General features: G+C 33.5%; 1 protein-coding gene across 1 annotated transcript; it reads right to left on the bottom strand.

Moving 5' to 3' along the window:
* Positions 1-2,858: 2,858 nt before the first annotated feature.
* On the bottom strand, positions 2,859-4,511 carry LOC111470405 (cyclin-dependent kinase inhibitor 7-like). Its single transcript, XM_023115969.1, has 4 exons — positions 3,951-4,511; positions 3,806-3,852; positions 3,366-3,554; positions 2,859-3,276 (listed from the first exon to the last, which is right to left on the bottom strand). The coding sequence occupies exons 1-4, from the start codon at positions 4,323-4,325 to the stop codon at positions 3,207-3,209; spliced, it is 681 nt and encodes a 226-aa protein (XP_022971737.1). The 5' UTR covers positions 4,326-4,511; the 3' UTR covers positions 2,859-3,206.
* Positions 4,512-10,463: the final 5,952 nt, after the last annotated feature.

The following is a 10,463-nucleotide window of genomic DNA, read 5'->3' as shown; positions in this document are numbered from 1 at the left end:
CCCCCCCCCCCCCCAGCAGAACGGGGTGGTGGAATGCCAAAATTAAACTATCGTCGGGACAACAAGGTCATTACTGATGACGACCGGGATGCCTGGGAGGTTTTGGGGAGAGGGGGTGATGACAGCCGTCTATCTCCTCAATCGGTCGCCAGCGCGAAACCTCGACAGAAAGATTCCACATGAGGTCTAGTACAACAAGAATCCAGTGGTACATCATCTCCAAGTGTTCGGCTGCATCGCATACACGAAGGTAGTGCGTCCCCACCTCGCCAAGCTCAATCCCACGGGGCTGAAGGTCATCTTCATTGGCTACTAACCCAGGAGCAAGGCGTACAGGCTCTATGATCCTGTAGGGGGGGTGAGCTCATGTGTCGCGCGACGTCATCTTTGACGAGAGCACCTTCTAGCAGTGGAACGATGTATCAAGGTGGACCAAAATTCAAATCAATTCACGGTGGAGTACCTCGTCACCGAGCTGGGAGAAGGAGGAGCACAGCATCGGAAACTGTCACCGCTGCCAATAACTACACCCCCTAAACTAGTGGAGTTTGCAACACCACGGACTGCGAATTCGATACTGGATGCCAATCACGATGATGATCTGGTGGCGAGGTACCGAAGGATGGAAGACCTAGTGGGAGGAGGTGAACCACCTGGACTGGCGGCGCGCGAGCTCGAACAAGAGGTGGTCGAACTGCATGCCATCAGCGTAGATGAACCGAACACCTTCGTCGAAGCAGAAAGAAACCCATGCTGGCTGAAGGCAATGCAAGAGGAGATGACATCCATCACTGAGAAGAAGACATGGAGTCTTGAGGACATGCTGCCGGGACACCGAGCCATAGGGCTCAAATGGGTCTTCAAACTGAAGCATAACGAAGAGGGAGAAGTTGTGAAACACAAGGCCCGTCTGGTGGCGAAGGGCTACGTTTAAAAGCAAGAAGTGGACTTCGATGAGGTATTCGCACTAGTGGTAAGGTTGGAATCTGCCCGCCTATTGTTGGCAATCGCGACACATCATTCTTGGGCCATTTTCGAGTCATTTTCCATAGGTGTTGCCATTGACAATTGTTTCCTTCTTTGAGACAATGGTCATTAACTAGTTCAGAAAGTTATTTTCTCATTTTAGTATTATACCATTTCCACTAAAGACTGTCCTAAGCGTAAAATAAAGAAATAAAAAAATATGTACTCAAGTCTATAAGACCTCACACAAGTTTTATTTCTACCATCAGCTATCTCCAATGCTCCCTTGTTAACTTTTTTTTTTTTTTTTTTTGCCGTCACCAAAATTTCATAGTGTCACAAAATTTTATTTTTAAATTGCAAAAGAATGCCAATCAAATTTGGAAGTTTTTAAATACTATAATTAAAAGTAATAAGTCCATGAATCTTCCATAGGTCCTCAATTTTTGAAATTATCTCATGGAAATTTTGATAAATTTTGTATTTTTTTTATTTTAAAAAATTAAGCTTAAATTAACTTAACATTATTTTGAGTTATCTATTTCTTAAAAGGCAATTCAAAACCTTAAAAGATAAAATAGGTTTAATTTTTTTTTAAAAAAACTTAGTTAAGAACTTTAATTTTTTTTTTTTTTTAAACTTGGTTAAGAATTTAATTATTTTATAATTAAGAAATATATTTTGAAACTAAAAAGTTATTTTAAAAATCTCTTTGTAGCATTATTTCTTTTTTCTTTTTCTTTTTCTTTTTTTCTTTTTTTGAATTTAGTCAAAATTCAAATATTCTTAAAGATATGAAATGTTAAAATTGAAGTAAAAATTTTGCCAGAAAAGAAAAAAATAAAAATAAAATCAACTTGTTATAAAAATGGTGGAGCCTTGAGTTATCTCTAAAATTAAAAAATATATAATATATTTTTGAATTATTAATTTTTTTTTTAATAAAGTTTCTAATTCTAAAAATTGCCACCCAAATTTGACATATATTAAACATTTCTAAAGTAAATTTTTATTATCGAGAGACCACTTATAATTTTCCTTTTTTATCTTTAATATAATTCCAAGTAAAAACAATACTATCAGTTCTTAAAAAGAAAAAATGGTGACATTTTTAGAAATGCATTCTACTACATGAAAAAAAATTATGAAATTATTTTGAACACAAGAAAATGAAAAATAAATAAATAAATAAATAAATAAGAAGTAAGATATTTGTCACGGAATTACATGAAACATGCAACAGATCATCATACCCAGAAGAACTCATCCTTTGCAATCATTAAAAAAGTAACAGAAAGCAACACTCGCTCAGTATATTTTACCCTCATTCTTTATTTTAATTTTTTTATTAAATAAATAAATAAAAGGGAAAAAGGGCGTCGGTTTTTTCTTTGCTCTCCCACATTGGGCATGTCAGGGAATCTAATTCCATGTGCAACTTTATCCTTCTCTTTTTACAATTGGCTTTCCCTACACCCCATGCCCCCAAAACTCACCCGTCACCGCCAAATTAAATAATTCTTAAAATCCCTTTTTTAAAAAATAAAATAAATTAAACTCCCAATAATAGAATAAACCAGGACCACCGCTCCCCTCCAAAATTCATTACGTATATACCGTCAGTATAACTGAAAAATCCTTCTCTTTTGGGTTCTGCTGTAATTCGTAAATTATTCTTCCATCCTTTTTCTCTTCATTTTCTCTTTTGGGTTGTGTCTAATGTATGAACAAAACAGATGGGAAGGGAAACATAAGAAGAACACGAGGTTTAATTCCACGATGAGTGCTTTAAAAATGCTTTAACACTGTGCATGGTGAAGATAAAATACGAAAGAAAATGAATCAAAAGGAAGAAGAAAGAGATACAAAAGAGCATAAGAAACAGAATCATGTAAACAAAAGGACAAATATAACTAAAATTTAAATTTCAAATAGAAAAACATAAAAGATGAGGACGAATTTTCAGGCTGGGAATCGTACCAGAATGAAGAACTGAAACCCTGAATTGCAAACTGGCGAACTTTAGATGCTCGCTCATCATCTTCACGAATAAGAATTTTCTTTGTTCAGTTCTTCCTAATTCTAAGGAATTTACAATTTCTTTTTCTATGAAGAACCGTACGAAGAATAAAATTAACTTAGTTTTCTACTTTTACAAGATGATAGAGATAAGAACGCTAACTGTACAAAATTAGCAGGAAAAAGAAGAGAAGGAGAGGGAAGTTTACAAAGAAGGTACATCAAATATTTAATCGAACCCATTCGTGACGTCCTTCCAAGGGAACATCCTCAATAATATCGTAATTATACCTGCAGTTGTGTTCAGATTTTTCCAACTCTGTTAATTTCTTTCATAGCTACAGGAAATTTCGAAGAAACTGTAGCTCCATTAAACTTACTTCTCAATGAAACGTTTCTGTATGTTTTTCTCAGCGGCGATGAAGAATGCTTCGAGCTCCGATTCCGCTGGCATCTTCACCGAAGACAAAGATCTATTACCGGAAGAAGTTGCCTCGATTTTCCCTGCCGGAGACTCCATATCGCTGGACTGTGTTGGACGGAATTGGCTAGACGGAGTCCTCTCCCTCCTGCAAGATGATGAAAAGAAAGAATAGAGTGTGAAGATTTATGAGAGTCGTGAGAGCGAGAGAGAGAGAGAGAGAGGGGAATTAAAATCACAAACGGAAACAATTAATTAATTAGTCTAATTGAGGTGAAGTCCGTTTCTGAAACACTTTTTCTTCGAATTTTGAATTAAAAATTTTCGCGTACAAGGAAGATTCAACAATTTCAGATCGAGATCAGTAGGAAATGAAGAAGATCGTGCGAGATTAATAACCTTTCTCGGCTGGATTTGTACGCGAATCCGTGTTCATCTTTCTCATCCTGCAGAAAAATAATATGAACACACAAAATTCAGAAACAAACCAAATAAAAAACAGTAGAGACTTCAGAAGTCACAAAAACAAACAAAATATTGTCACCTCCAGATCTACGAACTTGCGCTCTTCAACAATCTCGCTGCAGCCGTTACTGGAGCAGGCAAAAGTGGACGCATCATCATCGGAGGTCGGGCTAATAGAACTTGTCTCCTTCGTCGACGTTGTACCCGGTAGCAGAAGCGTATTATCCGCCGGCGGTGCAGGGACCGAATTCTCCGGCAAAACAACGCGGCGTCGCCGGCTCCGGAGCTTGACAAACGAGGTTGTCGTTGTCGAGAACTCAAAGTCTGTTCCGGCTGCGATCTTCCTCTTGTTGGCGGAAGGTGGTACGTCATCCAAGTCAGGTGGAGGTCTGGTAGTCCTTAAGTCGACCTCAATTACTGCAATCTCTGCTACTCCTCTGCATTTCCTCACCATATCTCACTCTCTCGCTCCTCAGAATTGGTTGGTTTTCTTTGTGGTTTAAGAGTAAGAAAACAGAGAGTGTGGAGGAGAGCTGTGGAGTTAGAGAGAGAAAGTGACTGCGTCTGTAACATACCGTGTCTCGCAGAGACGGTGATGTTGATGGTTATACTGATGACGACCACTCCGCTCAACCCTTCGGGTTGCTTTATTATTTTTCATTTTTCCCTAAATTTTTAAAATTTAAGTTACAATATCAAATTTTACTTCATATATTTTCAAATTTATAACAATTAAACCTTTTAGTATCAAAATCAAGAGAGCATATATCCAGATTAGACGTGAATCTCTCTCAATCACATGATAAATTAAAATAAAAGTCCATTTAGTTTAAACCTAATTTTTGTAAAATATTTAAAGCATTTTTTTTGCTGGCAAATCATGATTTTCATATACGTTCGGAATCATTAAATATGGAGATATGTATTTGAAAAAATATGTTTTTAAAAATGAAATTGGATTCAAAATGCAGATTTATAATAAGAAAAAAAAAAAGCTTGAATAAGTGTAGTATTTCTTTTTTATAAATGGTGTGATATTGTAAAATAATATTTTTATTAACTTTTTAGACTAAAAACATGTTCATATTTCATTTTATATATAATCTAATATACTATAATTAGTTTTATGATTTAGGGTTTCAAATTACTTGCCTAATAATTCTTAAATTACTTTTAACATTAAATTTTTTAACTTAAATTTATTAGGTACGATTAATTTTTAAAACAATATCTTTTAGGCGTCTATTAATACACTAGCTTAATATTTACAATGAGATAATTTGAATATCTCGTTATATCTATTTGAGTTAAATTTTAAAGTTTTGACATTATTTTTTTAAAATTTATGAAAAATGTCAGTATTAATAAAATATTATATCAATTAAAATCTTAACCTAATAATTATATTAATTTAAGGCTTGAACTTTGGTAAGTGTGTTTTTATACTCTGTATTACATTCCATTTACATAAACATCAAATGATACTTATAATTTTATTAATTACACTAAATCTAAAGAAACCTGAAAATTCATAGACTTGGGAAAGAAAAGTTTGAATGGATATAAATGTTAGTGTTCTTTTTCTTCGCTTACTGTTTCGCACTACATATGGTGGGGTCTCTGTTTGAGGGACGATAGGAGAATTTGTAAACGGAAGCATTTGATGGCGCCATTATATAAATTGGTGGGTCCCACGCGCCACTTATTTACCGTCACACACCGGCGATGGGTTAAATTGGAACCATGATCTATTCTATTTATAATACTAGACAGTTTCAAACGGTAAGGATTAAAAATCCCGTTCGATGAGGAACTCATCTTGAGCATAATTATTGTGTGCATTTCAAAATTACATTTCCACCCTTTATTCGAGTTTACAAGAATGTGAAATTAAACCATTCTTCTTTATATTATAAGAATTTAAGTTTTCAAAATTTCAAATTCATTCATTCTTATTCATTCTTTTGTTATTAATAATTTACAATGAGTTTATACCGTGTGACATATACATTGGATTAAAATATATCTAACTAATAAAAGAAAACTTCATCCATTTTTAAAATGAGTAACAATTCATCTCAATCAAAAAAAAATATATATATTATTATTATTATTAAAAAAAGAAAAAAAAAAGAAGAGAAGTTTGTCATTAGTTTAAATGGATGGACTTATATAACATATAATTCTGATGAAGAATAATTAACAACTCATCGCTATCTCCCTGTAATATATTTTGAGGCATTTTAAGTCTACTATATGTAAACATGATTATGTCGGAACGTCATACACTTAAAAAATACAAAAAAAGAATTATATATCATGAAAGTGATAAAGAAAAACAGTAGAATGATACAAAATAAGAGTTTTAGCATGCAACCGGTGCGACTATAGATAATACGCCTTGAACAAGTAAAATATCATCATGATCATGAAACTTGTAGAGGTTGGAGATAGAGGGAGAAACCACGTATGATACTAATCCAAGCGATGTTGGAGGTACCTTTTATTGGCCTCATATTAAGGAAAAAGAGGAAGGATTAAGCTGAGAAGAAACTCATATTTTCAGGAAGTGGAATTTGTGGTTGGAGGATTTTGGATTGAGTTAGGCGAACTACATGATGTTTTGGACTCAAAAGATCGAGGCCTACTCGTCTATGGACACATTTGAAGAAAAGAATATCTAAAGAAGTGTGAAACGAAAGATAAAAAGTTAATCTAAAAATTGTGACTTTGATTCTATTTTATGTTTATGAGTCTATCATAATATGTGATTTGTATGGAAATGCCCTGTTGCATAACAGTACAATGTAGGAACCGTTGGGAGTTCGAGAAATGAACTCTAGTAACAGTTAGGCCTCACATACACCGATAGTTGGATGGATGATAGGATTGGAGGGCATGTCCCCCTATTAGTCTACTACACCTAGCATAACTCCCTGACCAACACGCTAAGTGCTAAGTTAGGGACATGAGTATTCATGACCGTCGAACGGAGTGTTACTTCAAGTATAACCATCCTATTTTTTTTAATAAAATAGAGATGCCACACTCCATATATAACATGTCTAATATGATAGAAATTTATTTAGAATAATCACATGTAAATGTTGTGGTAGAATTAAGCCTTTTCAAAATTCATTTAGAATTAAGATAATAGTGATGTTAACCATAATAATGGAAATCAAAATAACAATAATTATGAAAATACTCCAACATAATTTAAGGGCTACAACTTAAATATCCCAACTTCATTTCCATGACTTGCACACGACATCGTCATCCATACAAGGGTGTCTTGCCTTTACTTGACAAAAAAGTAGCACGTAGCTTGAATGTTAAAGAAATACTCATAAATAACCACACTATTAGGATCGAAAAATGCAATTACATGCAATCATGATGAGACCTATCCTTTCATAAAACATCATGACATTGATCTCTACTTTTATAGTCTAAGTAGAATTGGATGTGTAGTATTTCTACACATGGCCCACACACCCATACATGGACCCACTAGGTGAGCTCATCATACATCTCATGTCATCATAGCATATTACATCATCATAACATATCATAGCATCATAGCATATCACATCATCATAACATATTACATAGTCATAACATATCATATCAACATACATGACACATGTAGGGACCAATTGGCATATGTCATCGTACATAAGATAAGTCTTCCAATTGAATCGATAGTATGGTCACTTACTTGGTTGGCCTAGGTCGAAGCTACTACGACTTCTTGATGCTAGCTTAACATTGCTATCTGAATTTTAGTTCACCTAAGGAGTCCCACAATTATAAATTAGGATTCTACCATGGCAATTGTTTCACCTAAGTTTGCATAAAATAATTTAAACCAATGATAAGGCAACCTTAATCCTCAGTCCAACGATCTAAGCTTTTATTGAAGCAAGAACCCTTGGATCAAAGAAATTAACACCACTCATACAAAATTCGGATGAACCAAGAAATAAGGCTAGAATTAGATTATCTCTTAAAATGAAAGATCTAGAAGCAAGGTTGTTCTAAATTGAGTCACTCCATAATCAAACTTGATCAATGTTTGATTGAATGACTCAGATGTAATCTACCATAAGAATGACTGAAACTTAAAAAGTACAAAGTTGATGCTTACGTAAAAGTCTCCATTTAGATCTCAATTTCATTCATCCACCCGTCTTTTACATAGTAATTTAAGGGTACTATTAGTCTTTACACAAAATAAACTTTAACTCTGGAAATGCTCACTAGTTAGTGTTCATAATTTAATCACTCTCTTTCAATCTACACAAAAAAGAAAAAAAGTCAATTTCACAAATAACTTCCCACCCTTTTGCCGATTAGGAGAATTATGAAATTAATAATAATAAAAATAAATTTTTTTTACAACTTATAAATCAAGTGCAATTTACATCAACTTCATCCGCTTCTTCAACCGTGCAAATATTTACTTCTAAAGCTTAAATTGGTTCTTCCTCAATCGAATCAACTTGTAACACATGAAATAATGGTTGAACCGAGTCTATCCAATTTTGTAGATGAAGAATGAATGCTTTATTCACTTCTAAATCTCAAATTGGTCCTTCCTTAATCGAATTAGCTTATAACACATGAAATAATGGTTGAACTGAGTCTACCCAATTTTGTAGATGAAGAATGAATACTTTATTCACTTCTAAAGCTCCAATTAGTCCTTCCTTAATCGAATCAGCTTATAACACATGAAATAATGGTTGAATTGAGTTTATTCAATTTTGTAGATGAAGAATAAATGCTTGTTATGGCTTTGGATCATGTAATTGGTCCAGTTTGAACATTTGGAATACCATAATTCTTATCATCTTCCCCCTCTTCAAAAGGATTCGTCCTCGAATCAGAAAAATCATCACCTTGCTTATATTTGATGACATACGGAAATGTTTCAATAAACTTCACCCAATTTGCATGCCTATGATTTAGTTTGCTTGACCCTTAAGATACTTCAAGCTTTCATGATCCGAGTGGATCATAAATTCTCTAGGCCCATAAGTAGTGTTGCTATACCTGCAATGTGACAAACAATTCTTTATCAGAGATAGGATAGTTTAATGCTGCCTTATTTAGTTTTTCTCTAAAATACATTAAGCGTTTTTCATCTTGCATCAAAACAACACCTATGCTCAAACCACTTGCATCAAACTCAATATCAAAAGTTTTATCAAAGTTAGGTAAGACAAGTAATAGTGCAGTGGTTAATTTCTTCTTAAGCTCATTTAATGCATTCTCGTGCATATCCCCCATTTAAAAACAACATTCTTTTTCACTAAGTCATTCAACTGTGCAGCTATGGTGCTAAAATCTTTTATAAATCTCCTATAGAAGCTATGTTAAGGATATTTAGTAATAAATTATTGTTTACCATATATATTATATTTGATATTTTATTATAAGGCAAATATTAGATATTTGCCTTATTATCATAGGTATCTTTCTATTTATTGTTATTTCCATTTATTACTATTTCCATATCCTTGTAATTTATTTGATTATAAATAAGATAACTTTCACACCATTTAGGTGGGGTGGATTAATCAAACATTCACAAGCTAGCTAACCCATCAAAACTTCAAACTTCACTCGCATTTTTTGGTATTGGTCAATCCTTGATTGGTTTAACTTTCTCCTCGTCTACTTCTATTCCATTTTTATCAACTATGAAGACAAGAACATTAAGTTTTTCCATGCAAAAATTACACTTATTAAAATTAGCATAATGTTTCTTTTTTTTAAGCGTAATCAAAATTGACTTAACATGCTCCACATGCTCTTGCAAAGTCTTGGAATAAATTGAAATATCATTAAAACACACGTGCTTTCCCAAATATTCTCTCAAAAAGTGATTCATTGAGCGCATAACAAATGTACAAAAAAGGCATAACAAGTTATTCATACCATTCAAACTTAGTTTTGAAAGTTGTTTTCCATTCATCTCCTACAAGCATTCTAATTTGATGATATCCAGATTTCAAATCAATTTTTGTAAGTAGAGATGAACCATGCAATTCGTCAAACATATCGTCTAAGCCTAGGCAAAGACAAGTTGTTATCGTTAGATACCAAAAATTCTTCCTGGTACATATGTACAAAGATTTTTTTTGTGAAAACATTGCCCTCTAACCTCTCCAACTCTCGCAAAAACAACTCTCTTTCTTTATCTTTTTTTTTTTTTCAATTTCATTCTTCTTTTCACTGTTCTTTCTCTCAATTCTTCTTCCTCCAATTCTTTCTTTTTTTCTCAACTTTAATTGATCAGCAAATACATCGGCCAAACTCAAAGGTACAATATTGATTTTTCTACCATCTTCTATAAAAGAATACCTATTCAAATAACATCATACATGACATTCCTATCAAATTGTTAAGGTCGGCTAAACAATATGTCTCCAGCAAGCATGGGTAGTACATTACAAAGAACTTTATCTTTATATTTTTCCAAAGTAAAAGATATTCAAGCTTAAGAACTACCATTGTTCCACTATCATTGAGTCATTGAAGCTTGTAAGGTTTAGGATGATGTTGGGTTGAAATTTGTGACGTT

This window comes from Cucurbita maxima, unplaced genomic scaffold (assembly GCF_002738345.1).
Source record: "Cucurbita maxima cultivar Rimu unplaced genomic scaffold, Cmax_1.0 Cma_Scf00044, whole genome shotgun sequence".
Lineage (NCBI taxonomy): Eukaryota > Viridiplantae > Streptophyta > Magnoliopsida > Cucurbitales > Cucurbitaceae > Cucurbita > Cucurbita maxima.
The sequence above is the reverse complement of the archived record's forward strand: the minus strand, read 5'-3'. Positions and strand labels throughout refer to the sequence as shown.

What these genes read in the sequence shown, in the direction of transcription:
- LOC111470405 (XM_023115969.1), bottom strand. Translation starts at nt 4,325, where the DNA reads ATGGTGAGGAAATGCAGAGGAGTAGCAGAGATTGCAGTAATTGAGGTC. An exon ending in GCAAGTTCGTAGATCTGGAG is followed by an intron (nt 3,853 to 3,950) that starts GTGACAATATTT and finishes ATTTTTCTGCAG; the next exon opens with GATGAGAAAGATGAACACGG. An exon ending in CAGAAACGTTTCATTGAGAA is followed by an intron (nt 3,277 to 3,365) that starts GTAAGTTTAATG and finishes ACACAACTGCAG; the next exon opens with GTATAATTACGATATTATTG.